A 26,474-nucleotide genomic window follows, 5' to 3' on the forward strand; every position below is an offset into this window, starting at 1 on the left:
ACTTACCTTGTGTGCATGCACATAATCACTCACTCTCATCAGCACAACCATATGACCACAATATGTTCAGCTTTTTTATGAATGAACATTTGATAACTCAAGAATTAAGGTGGAAACAAAATTTTATCGGTGGGATTTTCTCCCAAAAATTCTAAGTACCAAATTCTTATAAAAACTGGCAGCGGGATTTTCAAAATAAATCTCCCACACTCTTGTGCATCACAGAGTGATGCTAACAATCTGCGGGCGAGGCCTATTCCCACTGAAGAGGCTGGCAACATAGCGTTAAGCGGACCACTGCACACATCGATCTGTCAGCTCCAAGATCGGCACATGTATAATAGCCCTGCACTACCGGCCTCCCAATCACTGGCCAGCCCCCACACACACATATATACAGACACACACACACAGTATGATGGGCTTTCTTAACTATAACGTCGGCATGGACCAGGACAGGTTGTTGGTGATCTGGTTACCTAGAAACTTGAAGCGCTCGGAATGGAGGCATAGACTATTTTCGAAATGGGAAAATGCTTAGGAAATCAGAAACACAAAGGGACATGGGAGTCATTGTTCAAGATTCTCTTAAGGTTAACGTGTAGGTTTAGTCGGCAGTTAGGAAGGCAAATGCAATGTTAGCATTCATGTTGAGAGGGCTAGAATACTATAGCAGGGATGTACTTCTCTGGCTGTATAAGGCTCTGGTCAGACCCCATTTGGAGTATTGTGAGCAGTTTTGGGCCCCGTATCTAAGGAAGAATGTGCTGGCCTTGGAAAGGGTCCAGAGGAGGTTCACAAGAATGATCCCTGGAATGAAGAGCTTGTATGAGGAATGGTTGAGGACTCTGGGTCTGTACTCTTGGAGTTTAGAAGGATGAGGGGGATCTTATTGAAACTTACAGGGTACTGGGAGGTCTGGATAGAGTGGACGTGGAGAGGATGTTTCCACTAGTAAGATAAACTAGAACCAGAGGGCACAACCTCAGGCTAAAGGGACGATCCTTTAAAACAAAGATGAGGAGGAATTTCTTCAGCCAGAGAGTGGTGAATCTGTGGAATTCTTTGTCGCAGAAGGCTGTGGAGGCCAGGTCATTGAGTGTCCTTAAGACAGAGATAGATAGGTTGTTGATTAATAAAGGAATCAGGGGTTATGGGGAAAAGGCAGGAGAATGGGGATGAGAAAAATATCAGCCATGATTGAATGGCGGAGCAGACTCGATGGGCCGAGTGGCCTAATTCTGCTCCTATGTCTTATGACCATTTCCACTTCATTCCCATTGATGTAGACAGGGGCATGTTCTCCACTACACTTTCTGAAGTCGATGACTATCTCCATTTTATTTACATTGAGGGAAAGGTTATTGTCCAGTTTACCAGATTCTCTTTCCTATACTCCATCTCACCATTGTTTCAGATCTGACCCACTACGCTGGTGTCATCAGCAAACTTGAAAATCAAGTTGGAGGGGAATTTGGCCACACAGTAATAGGTGTATAAGGAGTATAGTAAGGGGCTGAGGACACTGCGTTGTGGAGCACTGGTGTTGAGAATGATCATGGAGGAAGTGTCATTGCCTATCCTTACTGATTTGCGGTCTGTGAGTTAGGAAGTCTAGGATCCAGTCGCAGAGGGAGGAGCTGAGCCCCAGGCCATGGAGTTTGGAGATGAGTTTTGTACAGTGGGAACAGGTTACTGAGTTGGATGATCAGACATGATCATAATGAATTGATGAGCAGGCTTGAAGGGCCGAATGTCCTAGTCCTGTTCCTATTTTCTATGATTCTATGATTGAAAGGTTTTAAATCAGTAGGGAAATTAAGGATTACAGAGAGAAGGCAGGAAAGTGGACTCAGTAGATGTTAGATTAGCCATGATCTTATTAAATGGCAGGGTAGGCTCAAAGGGTTGAATGGCTTACTCCTGCTCCTATTTCTTATGGTTTTATGAATCTCAGATTAGGATTATTGCTTTTCACTAATTTGTCATGCATCACCTAGATACTTTTAAAATACAACATCACATTGAGCTGAAATTATATTAACTGCAGAATGAAGAGTAAACAGTGTGACACTATTTACTGGAGCATGCCCCATTACTCGTATCCCAGTGCATTCAGGAGACAGACTGAAATGTCACTTCTCAGTCACACTGCCACTAATGTGTCACTTGTACTATCAAAACCACTTCGCGAAGAAACAAAGTAATATAACTTCAGTCTAATTTCAATACTAATTGGTGGACTAAAAGGAAAAGAAAAATCTAAATTAAAAGCTGCTTTAGAAATATTTGTATGTTAATTATTACAGTTATTGTCATTGTAAAACTGATCTTGCTGCATTGCGAATCATTCTGAAATTTGACCCAATTCTAATAAGTATATCAAGCATCATCCCGGAAGAGACATTGTCCTAAAAGGGTAAAGTTCAGCATGAAAGATTTCTAATGAATTGCTGCTGCCTGAGAGAAGGCCATATTGATGACTTTTTAAACATACCAGTCTATTTAATACCAGGAAATTCCCTCTTTATAAGTTCCTCCTGGCATCATAAGAAATGGTGCTTGATCTTCGGTTGCACAGGTTTGTTTAAGCTGTCTGTTTACTGTTTACTCTTCATTTCTTTTGTGGACAATTATAGCTTTATCTCTGCACCATCAACCCTGTTCTGTCGGCATGAAAGGAAGTTAATTTGCTTCCTTTAATGTTAAGTCCCCCTCTTTGACTGCACTTTAAGTATTGTGGATTCGGTTACAATGTGACTGGTTTGAGCTACTCCCCATGCCAGGTTGTTAGAGGAAAGGCTTGTTGTGCCATTTCTGGTCCCAAACAGGACCGTGTCTTGTAGAAGTCCATGAATTTTGGGAGATATTTGTGTGTATTTTTAAGTAAAGTTAATGATGAAGTTAACATCACTTAATGCTATTGACTTGAAATCTGTAAAGGTGCAGTCAAATGCATTAATCCATATATTCCTTTCTGAGACGCACTGCTTCTTCAGAAACTAAAAGACAAAGGTCTGAGAAAGGTCATACTGAGAGACTTGCCATTGAAATATATGGAATGACCTGGACTTGCTGTACTTGCCTGATAAATTTCAATTGAAGTTGCCAGAAAATGTTACGATTTGTCCATTTTAGAGTGAATACACTTTTAATAGCGTGATAAGTCTTGATCATTGTCAAGTGCCCTCTCATATACTTTTACAAATATAGCTTTATCTCTGCACCATCAGCCCTTGAAATTGGGCAGCACGGTAGCACAGTGGTTAGCACTGTTGCTTCACAGCTCCAGGGTCCCGGGTTCGATTCCCGGCTCGGGTCACTGTCTGTGTGGAGTTTGCACATTCTCCTCGTGTCTGCGTGGGTTTCCTCCGGGTGCTCCGGTTTCCTCCCACAGTCCAAAGATGTGCGGGTTAGGTTGATTGGCCAGGTTAAAAATTGCCCCTTAGAGTCCTGAGATGCGTAGGTTAGTGGGATTAGCGGGTAAATATGTGGGGGTAGGGCCTGGGTGGGATTGTGGTCGGTGCAGACTCGATGGGCCGAATGGCCTCCTTCTGCACTGTAGGGTTTCTATGATTCTAGTCTCATTCCTTCAGCTTTTAATTGTTGCTGGAGATTTTTTTAAATGTATTTTTTCTTTAATGTTTCCTTTCTGTCTGTCTGTGTCTCTTATCACATTTTGTCCTTTATTGTGCGTTTTGTACCAGATTTGACATTAAATTAAATACTCTAACACTTCTTACTTTCAACTCTACTCTGCTCATTCTTCAGTCTTCAGTCTGAATTCATCAATTCAGTTATTCTTCAGTCTGATTCATCAAAGAGTTGCACAATTGCTTGCTCTGTTGATTAAGATCCTGTATGAGGTTGCAGCAGCTTTTCAACAGTTGGCTGACAAACACCCTGGGCAAAAGCCCATAAAAAGTCTGTGGGCAAGTTGGTTCGCTGCGAACTACAAAATCTCACTCCCTATTGTGCAGGATGTAAAAAAAAAACAATAAGGCTGTTTGATTTGAAAGTTAGGAATGTTAATTTTCTCCCCAAAATAGTGATTTGAATTTATTTTGTTGGACATGAGAATCTACAGGTAATTATCATGTTGCATAAAGCTGAAACTATGCAAATAAAATTGTACTAACCCGTGATTGTGGTTGGACTGGACTGTCTGATTGTCAAACTGGCTTTCAGCTCTTAACAACAAATCTAATAACTTAAAGGATTTTCTCCCTACTTAGCCTTTACTTTTCCTTTAACCTTGTTACCTTTGTCAATGGCTACACCTACATATTTTCTATTTTGAAACTCTTTGGCTCAATTGCTTATGTATTTGCTGCAGAATTTCCTTAGTCCTGCTTTTTACAGTATGTGTATTTTTTCCTATTTGTTATGGGGGTGGGCGGGGAGCGGACGCTGGTGGGTGGGTGGTGTCTCAATGAACTATCATCTTCAAGTTGGTTTTCAATTTAGCCAAATTTCTGCTTTTAACTTTGCCTCTGATACCCATTATAATGTATGTAAATTAATTTTTAATTTCCTGAACTTTGAAAGTAGATCCTCAGTAAATATGTAATTAGCTAATAACCAGTCATCTTGGACAAGTCACGGTAATTCCTCATTCCCTAAAATCACAAAGTCATTATTCACAAAAGGAACAAAAAATACCCCCCTCTGCTTAATTTTACAACCAAGCACCACTTTTTAAATTCATTTACCGGATGCAGGCATTGCTAGCTAGGCCAGCATTTATTGCCAATATCTAGTTGCCCCTGAGAAGGTGGTGGTGAGCTGCCTTCTTGAAGTGTTGCAGAGTAGGTACACCCGCAGTGCTGTTAGGGATGCAATTCCAGGATTTTGAGCCAGCAACAGTGAAGGAGCAATGATATATTTCCAAGTCAGGGTGGTGAGTGCCATGGAGGGGGAGCCACCAGGTGGTGGTGTTCCCGGATATCTGTTGTGCTTGTCCTCCTAGATGGTAGAGTCGTGGGTTTGGAATGTGCTGCTGAAGGAACCTTGATGAGTTCCTGCAGTGCATCTTGTAGATGGTACTCATAGCTGCCACTGTTCGTCAGTGATGGAGGGGTGGAAGGGGTAGGAAACAAGTGGGCTGCTTTGTCTGAAGGGCGTTAAGCTTCTTGAATGTTGTTGGAGCTGCTGTCATCCAGGCAAGTGGAGAGTATTCCATTACCCTCCTGACTTATGCCTTGTAGATGGTGGACAGGCTTTGGGGAGGGTGAATTAATCGCCAGAGGATTCCTAGCCTTTAATCTGCTTTGGTAGCCACAGTATTTATATGGCGAGTCCAGTTCGGCATCTAGTTAATGATAACCCTCAATGCTGATAGTGGGAGATTCAGTGATGATAACGCCAATGAATGTCATGGGGCAATGGTTAGATCCTCTCTTGTTGGAAGTGATCATTGTCTGGCACTTGTGTGACATGAATGTTACTTGCCATTTGTTAGCATAAGCCTGAATATTGTCCAGGTCTCGCTGCATTTGGACATGAACTGCTTCAGTATCTGAGGAGTAACAAATGCTGCTAAACATTGTCTAACAATCAGTGAACCTCCCCCTTTCTGACCTTAAGATGGAAGGAAGGTTATTGATGAAGCAGCTGAAGATTGTTGGGCCGATGACACTACCCTGAGGAACTCATGCAATGGTGCCCTGGAGCTGAGATGTTTGACCTCCAAGCACCACAACCGTCTTCCTTCATGCCAAATATGACTCCAACCAGCAAAAGGTATTCCCACTGACTCCAGTTTTGCTAAGGCTCCTCGATGCCATACTCAGTCAAATGCTGCCTTGATGTCAAGGACAGTCAGTCTCACCTCAGCTCACCTCACCTCACCTCTGGCATTCAGTTCTTCTGTCCATGTTTGAACCAAGGCTATAATGAGATCAGAAACTGAGTGGTCCTGGCGGAACATAAACTGAGCATCCACAAGTAGGTTATTTCTGAGTAAATGCCGGTTGATAGCAGTACTGATGATCCCTTACATCAATTTACTGATGATCAAGAGTCGAGTAATGGAGTGGTGATTGACTGAGTTGAATTTGTCCTGTTTCTTGTGTACAGGACATAACCTGGGCAAATTTCCACATTGCTAAGTAGGTCTAGTGCTGTAGCTGTACCGGAACAGCTTGGCTAGGGGCGCGGCAAGTTATGGAACACAAGGCTTCAGGATTGTTGCTGGGGAAATATTGTCAGGGCCCAATATTTGCAGTACCCATTGCCTTCAGCCATTTCTTAATAGCATGTGAAGTGAATCGAATCGGCTGAAGACTGGCATCTGTGATGCTGCGGACTTCCAAAGAGGCTAAGAAGGGCCATCCACTCGGCACTTCTGGCTGAATATTGTTGTGAATGCTTCAGCCTTATCTTTTGCACTGATGTGCCCATCATTGAGGATGGAGATATTTGTGGAGTTTCCTCTTCCAGTGAGTTGTTTAACTGTCCACCACCATTCATGGCTAGATGTGACAGGACTGCAGATTTTAGATCCGTTGGTTGTGAAATTTCTTAGCTCTATTACTTGCTGTTTATTTTGTTTGGGCGCAAGTAGTCCTGTGTTGTAGCTTCACCAGAGTGGCACCTCATTTTTAGGTATGCCTGGTGTTGTTCCTGACATGCCCTCCTGCACGCTCCATTGAACCAGTGTTGATCTCTTGGCTTGATGGTAATGGTAGAGTGGGAGATATGCCAGGCCATGGGGTTACAGATTGTGTTTGAGTATAATTCTGCTGCTGCTGGTGGCTCACAGTGCCTCATGGATGCCCAGTCTTAAGTTGCTAGATCTGTTTGAGGTTTATCCCATTTAGCACATAACAAAATGCGGGGTATCCTCAATGTGAAGACAGGACTTCGTCTCCACAAAGACTGTGCAGTGGTCACTCCTACCGATACTGTCATGGACAGATACATCTGTGGCAGGCAGGTTGGTATGTTGGTATGTTTTTCCATCTTGTTGGTTCCCTCACCAACTGCTGCATTCCCAATCTAGCAGCTATGTCCTTTAGGACCTGGCCAGCTTGGTCTATGGTGCTACTGCAGAGCCACTTTTGGTGATGGATATTGAAGGCCCCCACCTAGAGTGCATTCTGCATCCTTTCCACCCTCAGTACTTCCTCCAAGTGTTGTATAAAACGGAGGAGCACTGAGAAGGGATGGTACATGCTAATCAGCAGGAGGTTTTCTTGCCCATGTTTGACCTGGTGCCGTGAGAGTTCATGGGGTCCATAATCAGTGTTGAGGACTCACAGGGCAAATCCCTCCTGACTGTATACCACTATGTCACGACCTGTGCTAGGTCTGTCCAGCTAGTGGGACAGGGCATAGTGAGGAATGGTGATGGTGGTCTCTGGCGCATTATCTGTAAAGTATAATTCTGTGAGCATGACTATGTCTGAAATAGCTTTCCCAATTTTGACACAAACCTCCACATGTTAGTAAGGAGGACTCTGCAGGATCGACAGGGCTGGGTTTGCCGTTGTCATTTCCGGTGCCTCAGCCGATGCCAGGTGATCTGTCCAGTTTCATGCCTTCGTGTTTTCTTTGTCGTGGTTGGATACAACTGAGTGGATTGCTAAGCTATTTCAGAGTCAACCATATTGCTGAGAGTCTGGAGTCACATGTGGACCAGACCAGGTAAGAACGACAGGTTTCCTTCCCTAAAGGGCATTAGTGAACCAGTTGGGTTTTTACAACGATCGACAATGGTTTCATGGTCATTATTAGACTTCTAACTCCAGATGTTTAATTGAGTTTAAATTCCACCATCTGCCATGGTGAGATTTGAACCTAGGTCCTCAGAGGATCACTCTGGGTCTCCGAATTCCTAGTCCAATAACAATACCACTGCACCACCGCCTCCCCGAAATGCACCTACCAAAAAGACGTCCAATCAACAAAGACTGAAAGGACAGTGACATTTGTGAAAGCAGTGAAGTTTAAATCCATGCAATCCCATTACAGAGTAAGGCGAGTTTTGTTTTTCTTCACAAAGGCAAGATCCCAAGGTCCTTGCTCAGTAATTGCAGTGTAACACAGAGCATAAGCCATAAAAGTCAGATTGCAATAACTGATGATGTCATCTAGCAGAACTAAGATTTTTCAATCTTCGGAGATTATGATATTAAGAGCAATCCTGTCACAGTTGCTACCAGTTGTTTTATTGCACCATACAATGGGACTGGTGAGACAAAGAGGGAAAATGAAAATACTAAATTCCACGCTTTCTTGCTGCAACTTTCAGCTATGATATGTTGAAATTTCAGCAGTTTTCTTTTGCGAGTTTTTGTTTTTGTCATGTACTGTTGGAGAATGGGAAAACAGGAAGAACAAATTTTAAATAGGTCACCAGTGAATCATTAAATTACAAGATTCCAACAACAGTTGTTTTTTGATGTTCAAGATCTGCCAAGTGGTTTGTGCTGAAGTTGATGGGCTGTAAAATAGACCAATCTCTGTTTAGAATAAACCAAATTCTGTTGCTGCCTTAAAGCTTGAGAATGCTTTAGAAACCTGACGGCTCAAAGTAACTCCAGATAGTTATTTGCAAGGTGACTTGTTGAACCCCAAGGTTTTTAAGAGTGTGATTGCTGGTACTGTGTTTCAATCAGTTATGAAACATGATAGGCTATCCCAGTTGTTTATATAATTGTGACAATTTGAGTATAGAGATAGGGATATTTTGCTGCAATTGTATAGGGCGTTGGTGAGGCCACATCTGGACTATTGTGTGTAGTTTTGGTGTCCTTATCTGAGGAAGGATGTCCTTGCTATAGAGGGAGTACAGCAAAGGTTTTACCATGCTAATTCCCAGGATGGCAGGTCTGTCGAATGAGGAGAGACCAAATCAGATAGGATTATATTCACTGGAGTTTAGAAAAGTGAAAGGGGATCTCATAGAAACTTTAAAAATTCTAACAGGGCTAGACAGGGTAGATTCAGAAAGAATGTTCCAAATGGTGGGGGAATCCAGAACTAGGGGTCATAGTTTGAGGATAAGGTGTAAACCTTTTAGAATTGAGGTGAGGAGAAATGTCTTCACCCAGAGGGTGGTGAATGTGTGGAATTCACTACCACAGAATGTAGGTGAGGCCAAAATGTCTGATTTCAAGAATAAATTAGATATAGCTCTTGGAGCTAAAGGGATCAAGGGAAATGAGGGGTAGGGAGGATCAGGATATTGAATTCGATGATCAGCCATGATCAAAATGAATGGCAGAGCAGGCCTGAAGGGCCAAGTGGCCTACTCCTGCTTCGAGTTTCTATGTTTTCCTGGCTAAGGCAGAGTGTGCATATATATCGGATTCACTGGAGATGGCATTGTGCAAGACGAGCAAACTCCTGGAGGTGGGCGCAGTGCGGCCAGCCACTTTTGCCAGGCTTGTATGCCACAATGTGTTGAGAAATGCACTTACGTAGGCATCCCAATGTCTTTCAGAAGCATCTGAGTTGGTTCTAACATGATGTCTTGTACTGCAACTGGTTGATGTGATGATACGGCACTACTAACTCGGGATCATGCAGATGCGTGAACAAATTCACTTGTCACGTGCTAAAGATCAATATTCATCGGTAAGATGGGCCCTGCACCAGGACTATTTGAAGGGCTGTATGTGAGGTGCTATAGACTGACACAGACTGAGTTTGTGCAAGTACTGGGTTGTGTGTTTTGAAGTTGGTTTTAGAGGGTGATACTTTCAGTCAGGACAGAAGAATTCCTGATCCAGGGATGGGGGCTGTGGTTACAGTGCTTCTTGGTCTGCAAAATGATCAAGAAATGCAGTAGAGGATATAGAGAGGGGAAACTCAGAAAGGAAGACAGTTGAGGGGAGCTCTCCATGGAAGACCCTGACCCATCAGGTTTGCAGCGAGCAGGCTTCGTACTTATATCTGATCCAGGACCAGTGTTAAAGACAACTTGAGCTCAACAAGGAGGTGGTCATTAATCTGTGCCACCCGCCGTCAGCCTGTCCTGGAGCCTGGAGTCTTTCACTAGAGTGAGATTCATCCTGCCAATGGTTGTAAAGACCACTGTCACCCTCAACATTTACACCAGTGGATCCTTACAGGCATCACCGTAATTCCACAGTATTCCATCCCATCACAACATCTGAGAGATTACAGGGGCCTTCAGATGAGGGCCTTCCTTCCTGAGGAATGACACAGAATGAAAAGGCACGGGGCTTTGTGGATACCGGATTCAAGACTGCAAGATTCCCAGTGGTACAGGGTGACAACAACAGTACACGTGGCTCTGTAGCCTTCCATTCTACAAATGAGCAGTTGATGTGTGGCCGTGCAGGGGGATTTGGGGATGGTGGATGGGGGTGGAGTGGGGATGGGGGGATAGGGTGGAGTGGGGATGGGGTTGGGGGGATGGGGGTGGGTCTGTGTGTGAAGAGAGAGTGAGGGTGTGTGTGGAGGGAAGGTGGGGGTGTGTGTGGGAGGGGAGAGAGAGTGTGTGTGTCTGGCTGACTCCCAGTCTCAGGATTCTCAGTCACTCTCATTACTGTACACCAACACACACTCTCATCCACTCTCTCACTGGTTGAGTGTAAGTGAGTAAACACCCTGAGTCATACTCTCACCCTCTTAAACTCTATTGGTTGTTTTTATTAGTTTTTTCAATTATCAATTTATGCTCAGCTATTTGTTTCTTTTCTTCATTCTCAAATATTTTGTGAAATACATATATCTTAATGAATTCTGTCCAGTGGCCACTTGAGTGAGGGAAAAAAATGGAAATGTGGCTCCCTCGTGAAAAAAGATTGGACAAGATTGCACTCAAGGGTGGCTGTCCAGGAAGGGTACTCCTTCTGTACGAGGCTGATGACCACCTTCCACCATCCCACTACACATGCCTTCACTGAGATCCAAGAGTCACTTGGAATATCATTGAGCAGGTAGCCTGTCTGCCTTGACCGCTGGTGGGGGATCATAACACAGTCTAGAAGGAGTCTTTAAGTTTGTGATGGTCTGCTGCATCCTCCACAAACTTGCTATTTGAGGACACTATCTCCAAGGATTCGGAGTCAATTCAAGAATAAGAGGAACAAAATATGGTATCCTGGATCCCTTTAAACAGGATGGCCAATGAGAGAGTGGATCATCAGGCTCCAATTTCAATGATGTGAATTCCCCATAATAATGTGAACCCACCATTCCATCCAGCTGAGACATCATATCATGTCCAGTTGGCCACTGTAGCACTCAGACTTTCTATGATTTCTGTCTGTGTTACAGTGTGGAAGCTGAAATAGCAGCCACCTGACACTTTTAGTCTGGATCAATTTGCTCGTGCACCATTTTCAGGATGAGTAAGATCAGCTACAAACTTTGCATGATGCCCTGTACCACATGAAGGTGGTTTCCTCCATACTCCTTTCCAGTGCCACTTGGTTCTATGGCAGATCCTGCCAACACATCTAGCACCCAGCTATATGTGTTCATCAGCCTTCTCCCAGGATGTCTTATTGGGGCCACACAGCGCCAGGGATCCAGGTTCGATTCCGGCCTTGGGTGACTCTGTGGAATTTGTGTGTTTTCCCTGTGTCTGCGTGGGTTTCCTCTGTGTGCTCCGGTTTCCTCCCACACTCCAAAGATGTGCGGTTTAGGTTGATTGGCCATACTAATTTGCCCCTTAGTGTCAGGGGAATTAGCAGGGTAAATATGTGGAGTTGCAGGGATGGAGCCTGGGTAAGATTGTTGTCGGTGCAGGCTTGATGGGTTGAATGGCCTCCTACTGCACTGTAGGGATTCTATGAAATCCTCGGTGGGGTGCAAGATTCCCAGCAAAACACCCCCCCCCCACCCCCCCAGCGTGTTTGGTGGCAGCAGAGGTGGCCTACCATTGACCAGCAGCGCCATCCTCCTGTCCCACTGCTGTCAACGGGTTCTATTAATGTTCACACCCTCTGCTGCCTGGGAACCTGCAGCACGGGCTGCCAGAGGCAGGACCACAAGATCCCACCAGTGGGAATGTTTGGAAAATTTCCGCCCTCATTTGAGGCCCCTGCAGCATGTGCCTGCCACCCTCCCACCCTACCCCACCCTGCTCCTCCTCCGCATCCCTAGTTCTCTGCTTCTCCCTCCAATTAGAGGCAACCTTATCCTGGGAAAGAGAAGGCCAAACGTCAGTGATTGGGTGATAATTCTTAATGTGCCTGTCAAAGCTAAACAGCTGCAAGTATGCGGAGGCAAAAAAAGGTGGGTGTCAGGTTGACGTGTGTTTGTGTGTGTGTGAGCGATGAGCGAGGTGGAGTATCTGAATGTTCGGCATGTGTCCCAAGAATGATGAAGGTGTGGTGCATTAAACAGTGTGACAGGCTGGTTGTTTGCAGGGTATAAGCGGTGATGTAACGATGTGTTCACTGACTTTGGTCACGTGTGAATTTTTAAACTTATTCTGGCACAGCTGCCAGATCCTTGTGGCCATATTCCAGGTGTTTACCTTTTTCACCTGTTCCCACTCTCTCCTAACCCTCCCCACCCCACTAAGGATACATAGCCCCTCCCCTAGAGTCTACTTCCTGCAAGGCATCTGAGAGCCTTGGAGCCTGCAGAATCTTGGAATAACCTATCCTGGTGTTGAATATTCCTTCACTTTGACTGTATTGATACAAGTTATTTGCAGCCTTTAGTTACCCAGTACAGCTTTAAGAGGGACGTACTTCCTTTAAGAACTGGAGGCTATTTGGAACACATGTCAGCCTCGCACACTCTTGAGCCCTGTTATCTCTGCAGCCAACCAATGGCTGGGATGCACACCATTATCATTTAAATGAGATGGCAAGTTGTCTGCCTCCACTGGAAACAACTTGGATAACAAATCACAACCCACATGCTGGAAAAATAATGCAAATCAGTCGTGTTGGAATAGTGTAGGTTAGATGGGCTTTAGATTGGTTTCACAGGTCGGCACAACATTGAGGGCCGAAGGGCCTGTACCGCGCTGTAATGTTCTATGTTCTATGTGTGTCTCTTGAGTAGCTTTGCTCAAACAGGTCTGAGGAGCACAGTGGAAGAGGAGGTGCTGTGCTCGAGATCAAAAAAGGAGCAGAAAATTCCACATTAAACTTGTAATACTCTTTCAAAATATATTAAATAATTGTTCATTTATACATCTAGAAAAAATTCAAGTTAGTTTGGTATATTTAGTCCATTTGATAAAATACACTAATATATTCCATATTAACTTTCAGAATTGATTTACAAATGTCAAAAAGACATTTCCAATGCCAAGTTTTGTTTTATCTGAACAGGGATTTGTCTGCTTTGTCTGGATGGAATTAATGGCCACCTGAAATTTATTTCATGTGTTGTCTAAATGTCTGAATCATTAGTATAGGATGCGAGTGTCATACCTTTGCCATCCATTGCATCCCATTCTGACTATTGTTGTGTTGAACCAGCTGAGCTTCTGACACCATATCCTCTCCATCACAAAGACTTCATTTATCTAATATGGCTCACCTCAACCCCTGCCTTAATCATCTGCTGCTGAAACCTTCAGCTATTCTTTTGTCACTTCTAGATTCAACTATTCTTCAGCTTATCCAAACTCTGCTGTTCATCAGCGTCCCCTTTAATACATTTTTTTGTTGTATGCAACCAATTCATTTAAACAGTCTGTTCAAGTACTTTTCATGACCATAAACATGCACTATCTTAAAGGGGACAGCTTGTGTGCAGCCTTTGTGGTAATTTCTGGGTGCTGCACATGTGCGCAGGTTAGAGGGAGCACTGCTATCAATATCCTACCCTGCACCCAGTCCTGTTCACTTTCAGCAGCAGATGATTAAGGCAGGGGTCGAGGTGAGCCATATTAGATAAATGAAGTCTTTGTGATGGAGAGGATATGGTGTCAGAAGCTCAGCTGGTTCAACACAACAATAGTCAGAATGGGATGCAATGGATGGCAAAGGTATGACACTCGCATCCTATACTAATGATTCAGACATTTAGACAACACATGAAATAAATTTCAGGTGGCCATTAATTCCATCCAGACAAAGCAGACAAATCCCTGTTCAGATAAAACAAAACTTGGCATTGGAAATGTCTTATTAATAGGTAAAAATTACATTTGTAAATCAATTCTGAAAGTTAATATGGAATATATTAGTGTATTTTATCAAATGGACTAAATATACCAAACTAACTTGGACATTTTAATCATCTTGTTAAAATCCCTTCATGCTCTCAATACCCTGTCCCCATGCTTATTTCGAAAATGCTCCAACCCTACAAACCCTTCAGATTTCTGAGACAAACGCATCCTCCTCTATTACCTCACCATTCATGTGGTGTCTTCAGCTGCCTAGGTCCTACATTGTAGAATGTTTTTCACGAAGCCTCCCCATTTCTTTATCCACATTGAAGATCCTTCTGAAAATTCACCTCTTTAGCTATTTTCTTTGCCATTCCTCCTACTAATTCCTCATTTGACTTAGCATCCATTTATTTGATTACACTCCTAAAAAAGACCTTGGGAAAATGTGTCTGTTAAAAGCACTATGTAAATGCAAGCTGTTTCACATTACACTATTAATCGCTGTTGGAATGCAGATACATTATAAGTTTATGTTGCTTTTGCTGCAATGCAGTTGGACGAAGGCTGGATAGATGATGACCGAAACGATTTCCTGGAGGATTTGCATATGGACATGCTAGAAGAACAGCATCATCAGGCTATGCAGTTTACAGCCAATATTCTTCAGCAGGTAACGAGACTATAACTAGAGTAACTTTTTCTGAAGCTACTACATGGCACAGAAATGAGACAGATTCAGCACTGCTTGCTGGCTATCCTCCACAAGCAGCTTGCCAGAAAGAAATACTTCATCATGCTGCCTACCTCACTGGCAACAGCCCTCCAGTAGTCCTGGAATGTGGCTTGGAGGAGTGATCCCAGTGCCTGTGAAGTCAGGGGAAGCAATCTTACTCTTCCTGGTATCACAGAAAGGCTTTTCAAAATTAACCTTGGAATATTGAGCAGAGCAGACCCAACTCCTGACCTATTCTTTGCTACCTAATTTCACCAAGGTATTCTTAGACAAGCACTCGGCCTCTAATTAACATGTTCAAGGAATCTAACCTCTGCTTTAGTCATCCAGGATGCTGAAAAAATGGACCCGAAAAATTTAGTTTTGGGACCAATGTCTATGCACATTCAGCATGTAGCCTTCCATTGTTAAATTGGTATGATCCCAAATTCATGTATTTAAAGTGTATGTATCCTATGTTTATGCTCAATAATAAAGCTGGTTATTTTGTCAATGATATAAAATCCCTACAGTATAGAAATAGGCCATCTAGCCCATTGAGTCTGCACCAACTCTCCAAAATGGTATTCCACCCAGGCCCTACTTTCCGTCCGATCCCTTGTGCATTTACCATGGCTAATCTACCTAAACCTACACATTTGTGGACACTGAGGGACAATTTAGCATGACCAATCCACCTCACCTGCACATCTTTGGAGTGTGGGAGGAAACTGGAGCACCCAGAGGAAACCCCATAGACACCGGGAGAACACACAAACTCCACATAGACAGTCACTCAAAGTCAGAATCGAATCCGGGCCTAGGTGCTCTGAGGCAGCAATGCTAACTAACCATTGTGCCACTATGCCGCCCTTTATAAATAGCTAGTGAGCAGACTTTGTTTTTGAAAACTAAGATAAGCCAAGAGCATTGTCGGGCAATACAGCAGGATATAGATAGGCTGGAAAATTGGGCGGAGAGGTGGCAGATGGAATTTAATCCGGATAAATGCGAAGTGATGCATTTTGGAAGAAATAATGTAGGGAGGAGTTATACAATAAATGGCAGAGTCATCAGGAGTATAGAAACACAGAGGGACCTAGGTGTGCAAGTCCACAAATCCTTGAAGGTGGCAACACAGGTGGAGAAGGTGGTGAAGAAGGCATATGGTATGCTTGCCTTTATAGGACGGGGTATAGAGTATAAAAGCTGGAGTCTGATGATGCAGCTGTATAGAACGCTGGTTAGGCCACATTTGGAGTACTGCGTCCAGTTCTGGTCGCCGCACTACCAGAAGGACATGGAGGCATTGGAGAGAGTGCAGAGAAGGTTTACCAGGATGTTGCCTGGTATGGAGGGTCTTAGCTATGAGGAGAGATTGGGTAGACTGGGGTTGTTCTCCTTGGAAAGACGGAGAATGAGGGGAGATCTAATAGAGGTATACAAGATTATGAAGGGTATAGATAGGGTGAACAGTGGGAAGCTTTTTCCCAGGTCGGAGATGACGATCACGAGGGGTCACGGGCTCAAGCTGAGAGGGGCGAAGTATAACTCAGACATCAGAGGGACGTTTTTTACACAGAGGGTGGTGGGGGCCTGGAATGCGCTGTCAAGTAGGGTGGTGGAGGCAGGCACGCTGACATCGTTTAAGACTTACCTGGATAGTCACATGAGCAGCCTGGGAATGGAGGGATACAAACGATTGGTCTAGTTGGACCAAGGAGCGGCACAGGCTTGGAGGGCCGAAGGGCCTGTTTCCTGTGCTGTACTGTTCTTTGTTCTTTATAAAATGGGCAATAGATGTACATTTAAAAATTTATGCCGTGCAAAATTTTGTTCCCTCTCATTTCCAATAAACACTCTTAAACCTTTATCCTCATGTCCAAGCATAAAGATATATTTTCATGGTTATTTTAAGCTTTCAAGTTGGTTATTTAGTTGCACCTAAGACATTACACATCTGCTGTTTCTCATTACCTGTGGCTTCTGGTCTTGCGTTAGCAAAAATCCTGGGCAAATGATCTTTTTATAATATTTAGAATTGCTGTGGATGAGTAGTGAAACAAAAGATACAATCTGCGATTCCTTATTGTGGCTTTACTTGAGTGGCTTCACATGTTATCCAGGCATTGCAGTTGAATCAGTATGAATCACATTGTATGTGATTCATCCAGGTCAACCATTATGCTGTTGTTGCACCACACAAGTCATTTGGAATACATTTAGAACTACTTGCACTTTTATCGAATGCTTTTTATCTCATTCATTCAGCATCATACACTCCCCTCATTTTCCCTGAGCACAAACATGTCCCTCTGTTCCATCTGACAGTCTCCTTCATTTTATCTTCCAGAATTCAGTACCTTGTTTCTCCAATTATTTTTTATTTCCTTACTTGTCTCTTGAGCCTCTGCAGATTGCCTGTTTCACACCCTTTTGTTTGTCCTTATTGCCTTTGTTCAATAGTGAAGATGAAACTGAGTGGTGAGGATGGCACAGTCACTTTATCCAGCAGCATGCCTACACTATTCATCTCCTCAAACTGTTTCTACCTTAAACGTCACATTACCAATTGAAGCATGATTCTAAATAAAGTTAATTTGCTCTCTGATATTTGTTTGGGATGAAAGGTTATCATGGGTATTTATTAATGTCACAAGTAGGCTTACATTAATACTGCAATGACGTTACTGTGAAAATTCCCTAGTCGCCACATTCCGGCGCCTGTTCAAGTACACTGAGGGAGAATTTAGCATGGCCAATGCACCTAACCAGCACATCTTCCGGACTATGGGAGGAAACTGGAGAACCCAGAAGAAACACCTGCAGACACGAGGAGAACATGCAGACTCCGCATAGTCAGTGACCCAAGCCGGGTCAAGCTTGCACTGACAACAATCCCACCCAGGCCCTATCCCCGTAACCCCATGTATTTAGGCTGTTAATCCCCCCCGACACTACAGAACAATTTAGAATGGCCAATCAACTTAACCACACATCTTAGAACATAAGAAATAGGAGCAGGAGTAGACCATATGCCCCTCAATCTTGTTCTGCCATTCAATACAATCAAGGCTGATCTTCTGCTTCAAGCATGCTTTCTCACCTACTTTTCATATCCCTGAGGCACCAAATATCCATTCATCTCAACCCTAAATATACCCGATGATAGATCATCCAGAATCCTCTTGGGCAGATAATTGAAAGATTCACGACCCTCAGAGTGAAGATATTTATCCTCATCTCAGTTCTGAATGTCTAGCCCTTGATCCTGAGACAATGCCTTGAACCCCCAGTCAGAGGAAACAATCCTTGAACCCCCAGTCAGAGGAAACAATCCATATGTGTCTTGAGCCTAAAGTCAAGTGCCTGAAGATTTTTTTCTGTGAGACCACCTCTCATTCTTCTATTCCGCACAGTTCAAGCTCATTTTAATCAGCCTCTCATTCTAGACCTCCCCAATGTACCTTGATGTTAACATGCTTTTTTGAACAATGACAAGATACCTGTCCCAAGCTGAGAGGGTCTTGTTTAAATATTATTAATTGACCTTAAATTTCACCAGCTGCCACAGCATGATTTGAGCCCATGTCCCCAAGGCATTAGCCTAGGCCTCTAATTTACTAGATCAGTAACATTACAACCACGTACTTGCCCTGATGCTGGAGACCATTTCTGCAAGCCCTTGGCTTTAGCCTCCTGTTGCCACCCTGAGGTCAGGTACTGGCTGGATCTGTCGGAGTCCAGATCAAAGCCCAATGACTCTGTTGGGATCTGTTAAGCTCTTAGTTGGAAGCTTGAGTGGGGCAACAGTGACAACCTCCCTATCGGGTCAAACATGTCAGAAGCTAGATCATGGGTGAGAAAGGGCCCAGGCAGGGATGCTTTTAAATTCTGTTTCAGGTATCCTTGTGGTTCAGGTGTTTTTTACTCTCACAAGACCACTGAGTCGGCTCCACTGACTTTCCCTGTCCACGTTTTTGTTTTATTTGTTCACGGGATGTGGGTGTCACTGGCAAGACCAACATTTGTTGACTATTCCCAATTGCCTTTGAATTGAGTGGCTGGCTAGGCTATTTCAGAGAGCAATTAAGAGTCAGCCACTTTGCTGAGGGTCTAGAGTTGCATGTAAACCAGACCAGAAAGATGGGAGATTTGTCCCCGAAAGGGCATTAGTGAACCAGATGTGTGTTTAACAGCAATCAGTGATAGTTTCATGGTCACCATTACTGAGACTATATTTATTAATTGACTTTAAATTCCACCAGCTGTCATAGTGAGATTTGAACCCATGTCCCCAGGGCATTAGCCTGAGCCTCTGAATTACTAGTTCAGTGACATTACAACCACACTCCCATCTCCCCTCATCTGGAGCCCGACTACTTGCCCTGATGCTGGGGACCATTTTTGCAAGACTTTGGCATTAGCCTCCTGCTGCCACCCTGAGCTCAGGTACTGGCTGGATCTGTCTGGATCCGATCTGAGTCGAAGAATATTAATGGAAATGAGGCGCAGCCGGTGCGATCAGTTGCTCTCCAAATCGCCAACTCCCTACCTACCCCACCCACCTTTGTGCCTCTCATGCCACATGTTTTGTCCCACTCTTTTCCCTGTCCATACCCACTTCTAAAATCAGGGCCACAATGTTTAATGACTACGTTTTTTTGACAAAACATTGAAAATGTGTGTTCAGCTTCTGACTAGGTGAATCCATCATTCAGCTTCTGAAATATCAAGCTGTTTGCATCATCCTCTGCCTTTGTTTCAGATTTTTATTTTTTGTAATGTTTTGTAAGTCTGTACGTAGTACCAAAAGCCAGTGGCTTAATATAGAATGATGTGGAGGTGCCGGCGTTGGACTGGGGTAAACACAGTAAGAAGTTTAACAACTTTAACCTGGTGTTGTTAAACTTCTTACTTAATATAGAATGCCAGAAGTGTAAGCATGAAAATAATTTTTAAATTCAATTTTCCTGCACAAAAGCTTCCTAGATTTTGATTTTCCAATTTTCCAGTAATATAACAAACTTCAAATGATCTACTTTTCAGATTCTTTGAAAGTTTTTTAGACATTTTTGTCTGTTATTTTCCATTCCTTTGTGTTCCAGAAAAAGCAAGAAGAAGAAGGAGGAACAACTGATACAGCTACTATATTGTCTAACCAGCATGAGAAAGATAGTGGGGTTGGGCGCACAGATGAGAGTACTCGAAATGATGAAAGCTCCGAGCAAGAGAACCCCGGAGATGAGCAAACCATCTCGAATACCTTGAGTAGCCACATGAAACTCATGTACAGCCATGACACTCTTGGAAGTTGTGACATGCCATTCAGTAATGAATCATTCATCTCTGGAGACTACACAGATGCAGATTTTCTTGGCATTCCAACTGATGAGTGTGAGAGGTTCCGCGAGCTGCTGGAGCTAAAATGCCAGATGCAGAGTGCCAATCAGTACAGTCTTTACTATCAAAGCAGCACCATGGATATGAGTAAAAATGACCAGGAAATTGTTGACCGAGAGCTTGAAATGTTGAATGAAGAACTGCGCAACATTGAGCTTGAGTGTCTAAACATTGTGCGAGCCCATAAAATGCAACAGCTGAAAGAACAATACAGGGAGTCATGGATGTTACACAACAGTGGTTTCCACAACTACAACACCAGCATTGACAGCCGCAGACACGCGCTGTCTGACATCACCGAACTGCCTGAAAAATCAGATAAGGATAGCTCCAGTGCCTACAACACTGGTGAGAGCTGTCGAAGCACACCGTTGACATTAGAATTGTCTCCCAACAATTCCTTGTGTAGATCAGCTGAAAATACCAACAGTCAAAGTATTGAGGGGACAGCCAGCAATTCTGTTCCAAACAACTCACCCCAAAAGCCACTACAGTCCCTTACATGGAGCCAAGGGTATATCCCTGCAAAGTCCAATTCGGCCACTAAGGAACTTGAACATAGCCACCAGCCTGACGGAAAGGAGGAACAAAAAATTGTGGAGAGCAACAAAGGCCATGCTTTCGCCCAGGACTCGGGGTCGCAGCACATCTCCTGTCCAACCACTTTCCACCATTCCCCATATAGACACGCTCATATCCCAGCACATGCTCAGCACTATCAAAGCTACATGCAGTTGATTCAACAAAAATCTGCTGTGGAATATGCACAGAGCCAAATGAGTCTTGTAAGTATGTGCAAAGAGCCTTCTTCCCATGAATCCTCAAATCAGATAGAACCCAAAATGGAGTGGAAGGTAAAAATCCGAAGTGATGGAACCAGATACATAACCAAGCGACCTGTCAGAGACAGACTTCTGAAGGAACGTGCATTGAAGATTAAAGAAGAGCGTTGCGGTATGACAACTGATGATGATGCAATAAGTGAGATGAAAATGGGCCGTTACTGGAGCAAGGAAGAACGTAAGCAGCATTTGGTACGTGCAAAAGAGCAGAGAAGGCGGCGTGAATTCATGATGCAGAGCCGATTGGAATGTCTGAAAGAACAACAGAGTACTGATGAGAAGAAGGAGGTGAACATAATTGAACTGAGCCACAAAAAAATGATGAAGAAAAGGAGCAAGAAAATATTTGACAACTGGATGACAATACAGGAACTATTAACCCATGGGACTAAATCACCTGATGGAACAAGGATATATAATTCCCTGTTATCAGTAACCACTGTATAAGTAAACTTTACCACCATGTAAATTAAATACTACCAATTGAGGTAGAAAAGATCTTGCCTCGTTAAAAGTGGCATATTGTGTAAATATATAAAATATGTCAGTACTCCATATGTGAATGGAAGTGTTACATAAACATCAGTGGGTGACAAGACACAAATTGATCTGATTGTGCCTTTTTAAGGGCAGAAATAATAAGTAACATACTTTAAGCAAACACCTATTTTTTTCACCTTGCTTAGAATCTACAAGTTTACCTTTGGAAAGTCACATATGCCAATAGACTTTTAGTCATTGTTAATATTTTATATGAATTGGAGACTCCTATGAGGTGTTTTAGATATAAAATGCTATTTGCCTAGATCATACAGAAATTTGCAGTCATGTACCTATTTATATGGAAAAAGATCTTGTATTTTATAATTTCTTGCTGTTCTATGTGTAACTTGCTTAAATTTTAATCCATTTTCAGCTGGAAGATCTTATCAAAACTGCTGGGATACATAGAAGCAGTTCTGCGGGCAAATCAAGCTGTAGTCAATTAGAAGCGAAATACTGCGGATGCTGGAAATCTGAAATAAAAACAGCTGGAAATACTCATCAGATCTGGCAGCATTTGTGGAGAGAAATGGGGTTAATGTTGAGTCAATATGAATCTTCTTGATGATCTCTTGTTTCTCTTCTCTCATGCTGCCTGATCGACTGAGTACTTCCAGCGCTTTATTTTTACTGCAGTAAATTTGAACTGTTTTCATTGCATGTACATAAATATCATTTGTTTATATGAAACTGATTGTGTAATTGTGAAAACCCATTGTAGTTAATTGTGCGCTTTGTAGTCTTGAATGTATTAAACTAATGCAGTTTAATTAATATTTAGTCAGTTACACACTTTTGATGTCTTGTAAAAGATAAAAATAAATTATTGTTTTATATTTGAGTTCAGTTGCACCTTGCATTACTTCAAATAAATAAGATCGACAATGGTATCGATTTCAACACCAGCCTTTTACATCATTTCGATCTGAAATTTTGCACTATTCATAGAATCATAGAAATCATAGAAACCCTACAGTGCAGAAGGAGGCCATTCGGCCCATCGAGTCTGCACCGACCACAATCCCACCCCACATATTTTACCCGCTAATCCCTCTAACCTACGCATCCCAGGACTCTAAGGGGCAATTTTTAACCTGGCCAATCAACCTAACCCGCACATCTTTGGACTGTGGGAGGAAACCGGAGCACCCGGAGGAAACCCACGCAGACACGAGGAGAATGTGCAAACTCCACACAGACAGTGACCCGAGCCGGGAATCGAACCCGGGACCCTGGAGCTGTGAAGCAGCAGTGCTAACCACTGTGCTACCGTGCCGCCCCACTTTGATATTTACATCACAGGAAATATCTCAGCTAGTTTGACAGGGAAATTAATATGTTGGAATTTGTCCCTTCCTAATCTCACTCCAATAACAAATCTAGCAAATCAAATCCAGGTTTAAATGTCATTCTCATTGGTAAACAGTAAAAAATATTTTGTCAACTTCACTGCACCCTCAGAGGCCGAATTGTAACACAAGCTCATTTGTAAGGTTCCTAGCTCTTGGTCCCAACATTGGCATGCACCTGTTTAAAACGACATTACGGAACATTTACCTCATAGTGTTAAAATAAGTAGTTAAGTTCCTGAAAGGTGCTACATTGAAAATAGAGTGCACTCTGAGCTATTATGATCACCAATTTAGTTGAGCCTCGTCCATCACTACAGCATATTTCTACAGTCTTGATATCTACAATTGGGAGCCAGTTTAGTCTGACTGGTTTGTATAGTCCATCATATGGCATCTTTTGTTTCCTTTAAACTGCAAGCAATGCAAAATAGGTACTGTTCTTTTTACGTAGCATCCAGCAGAATCCTACAATCTTATTCCTTCTGCTTATTATAAACTCAAGTTTTCTTAAATTAAGGCAAAAACTATTTTCCGTAAAATTACGAATTTGTTAATGTAATCCTCACCCAAATGTACACCCAGCATCTAATAGATCAGATTTTGCCTCAAATAATAATGGTGAATGACCACACATGCAGTTAAATGTGGAAATCAGGTAGTTGGTTCCGAGTTGCCCTGCTCTTCAAAAACTACATTTTTCCAATATCTCACCAAGAGATGTAGCATTGAAATACACAGAACAGCAAGAAGTTACTGTCCTTGTGTGATATACTTGCGCATTAAGTTCACCAAAGAAAAAGTTTGGGCTTGTTCATTCCACTGTGGGTAAACTTTTAACAGTGCAATAAGCCTTCATTACTGCCAAGCAACTTCTCTGGCACTGAAAATTATGTTTACAAGTGTGGAGTCACATTAATTTGGCTTTTAATTATTGTTGCTTTTTTAAAAAACTTCTTTCCCTCAGTCCTATTTTTCCCTGCCTCGACTTGATTTTTTGTACATGATCTGGCACTGAATTAAATATTCTGACACTTCCTAGTTCAGACTGCACCACTCCAACAATTCTTCAATCTGATTGTGTGGTTAAAGAGGTACAGTTCCTAGATGCCCTGTAGAAAGCACTGCACTGCTGAGGCTGTTCATTCAGCTCTAAGATCAAAATATGCCTCAATGTCTCCACTAAAGCAATGCAAGAAAAAACATCACAAAAACTAATCATCACCATCTGAAGGACATTTAAAGATGGGCATTGCCAGCGATGCCCACATTCCCCAAGAATGAAAATGTAAAAAAGAAATTCCCATCGATTTCTCTCCCTTCAACCAATACTCCAACAGCCTACACTCCTGAGAAATGTTGAGTGACTGACAAGTTTCTGGATTTCGGGCGGCACGGTAGCACAGTGGTTAGCACTGCTGCTTCACAGCTCCAGGGACCTGGGTTCGATTCCCGGCTTGGGTCACTGTCTGTGTGGAGTTTGCACATTCTCTTCGTGTCTGCGTGGGGTTTCCTCCGGGTGCTCCGGTTTCCTCCCACAGTCCAAAGATGTGCAGGTTAGGTTGATTGGCCAGGTTAAAAATTGCCCCTTAGAGTCCTGAGATGCATAGGTTAGAGGGATTAGCGGGTACATATGTGGGGGTAGGGCCTGGGTGGGATTGTGGTTGGTGCAAACTCGATGGGCCAAATGGCCTCCTTCTGCACAGTAGGGTTTCTATGATTTCGATGTTACTCTGCACATTCTAAACTGCTGAACTTGCTGTTTAAGTGGAGTATTGTCTATAAATGCCAAAACTCCACGTCATTAGATTCTAAGTTATTGAGTGAGTAATTCAGCTTCATCTTGACCATGTCTTTGGTGCAAAATGAACTCTAGGGGAATGGATTTCAGGTAGAGATTATGACCCACTCTCTCCCAGTGCACTGGCCGCTACAGGCTGTCAGCTGAAAGTGGGAGCCTTGGTCTTTCACCTATTGATGGGCCCTTAAATTGTTTGGGAATGCCAGATTATGTGTTCCCTCAACTTGCCCAAAAGTACTTATTTTCAATAGTCTGCAGGCTACAACATTAGTGTTATTTAAAGAAAAGCACAGCTGCACTCAAGTACATCTTTCAGTAACCACAAAAGGCCCGTAAGCCCACTAGCCACTCAAAGACTCTGTTCCAAACTTGCAACGTATTCTCTATGCAGGGACTTTGTTGGTAATGAAATGAAGGCTGGGATTTTGTCAGGCTGATTGAGGAGGGGACGGGGGGGCAGTCTCACCCATCGGTACGAAAACTGATGGGGAAGTCCAGACAGAATCAAGGGTCCTCTTTGGACTTTGGGCCTTACCCAGAATTGAGGTCCCCTGTGCCAGAAGTTCAGCTTTCTGAGAGCTACTGGCCAATTGGAGGCTGGCAGCTCTTCAAGCCGCCAGTGGGAACTTCCTACAATGCATCCACCAGAGGCCCAAGATTATTGTTGGACCCCGCCTCGACCAAAATCTGGTAGCTCAGTTGGGCACAGTACCTGACTGCAAAGGACCTGTCTGTGTGATTGTTGACTAACATGTCAGGGTTTGGTGGGCAGCCTTCAGAGTGCAATGGAGACCCATACATCACTGCCTATGGATGTTAAAGTAATTGAAGCCCTCAACATCTTATAACCCAGCATTCCAGGCTGTAACCAGTGACATTAACAGCATCAGCCAAAAGGGAGTTCATCACTCCATCAAATCACAGGTGCAGTCTTTGCTAAGTGCAATCGATTTATCATCTTCGCAATGAGACAGATAAACATGATGAAAGAGTTCTGGGATTCACCAGCATTTCAGGTATCCGACGGTGCAGAGCATCATTGATTGTGTGTACCTAGTTTTGCATGGCCCATATAAAAATTTCAATCTATTCCCGAACAGAAACCAGCTGCAGTGCCCAGCTTCCAGCCTGTTGTAATGACAACTGTGTCGGTCTTCAATTCTCTATTCTGTCCATGTTATTCAGCCAATGTCAGGGTAATTCCTTGGGGACAGAGGAGTAATTTAGAAAATGTAGAGTCCAATTATGGTTTAAGTTTATTTATTAGTGTCACAAGTAGGCTTACATTAACACTGCAATGAAGTTATTGTGAAAATCCCCAAGTCGCCACACTCCGGCATCTGTTAGGATACACTGAGGGAGAATTTAGCATAGCCAACGCACCTAACTAGCACGTCTTTCGAACTGGGGGAGGAAACTGGAGCACCCGGAAGAAACCCACGCAGACACGGGGAATGTGCAGACTTCGCACAGACAATGACCCAAGCCGGGAATCGAACCCAGGTCCCTGGCGCTGTGAGGCAGCAGTGCTAACCACTGTGCTACCGTGCCGTCCACATGGGTCTGATTGGTCACACTGTACAGTCATTTCTTCAGTCTTTGACTCCTTGGATGAAGATTTCACTCCAGTAAAACTGGAAGTGTACCCCTTGTACACCCCTAACACTGGTTAGGACTTTTGTCAGGAACCCAAGCACGGAAACTGCTGTGGAGCACCACAAATTAAACCACATTTCACACACAGCTTTGCTTGAACAGCTGC

General features: G+C 43.3%; 1 protein-coding gene across 1 annotated transcript in view; it reads left to right on the plus strand.

Moving 5' to 3' along the window:
- pdzrn3b (PDZ domain containing RING finger 3b) overlaps positions 1–22,460 on the plus strand; it is a 368,878-nt gene extending 346,418 nt beyond the window's left edge. Inside the window, exons 9-10 of the mRNA XM_078210148.1 lie at positions 14,616–14,732; positions 19,883–22,460. Of these exons, the coding sequence (XP_078066274.1) occupies positions 14,616–14,732; positions 19,883–21,466 (1,701 nt within the window). The 3' untranslated portion in view covers positions 21,467–22,460. The remainder of the gene's footprint in view (positions 1–14,615; positions 14,733–19,882) is intronic.
- The last annotated feature ends 4,014 nt before the right edge of the window (positions 22,461–26,474 follow it).

The sequence above is a fragment of the Mustelus asterias genome, chromosome 3, assembly GCF_964213995.1.
Source record: "Mustelus asterias chromosome 3, sMusAst1.hap1.1, whole genome shotgun sequence".
Lineage (NCBI taxonomy): Eukaryota > Metazoa > Chordata > Chondrichthyes > Carcharhiniformes > Triakidae > Mustelus > Mustelus asterias.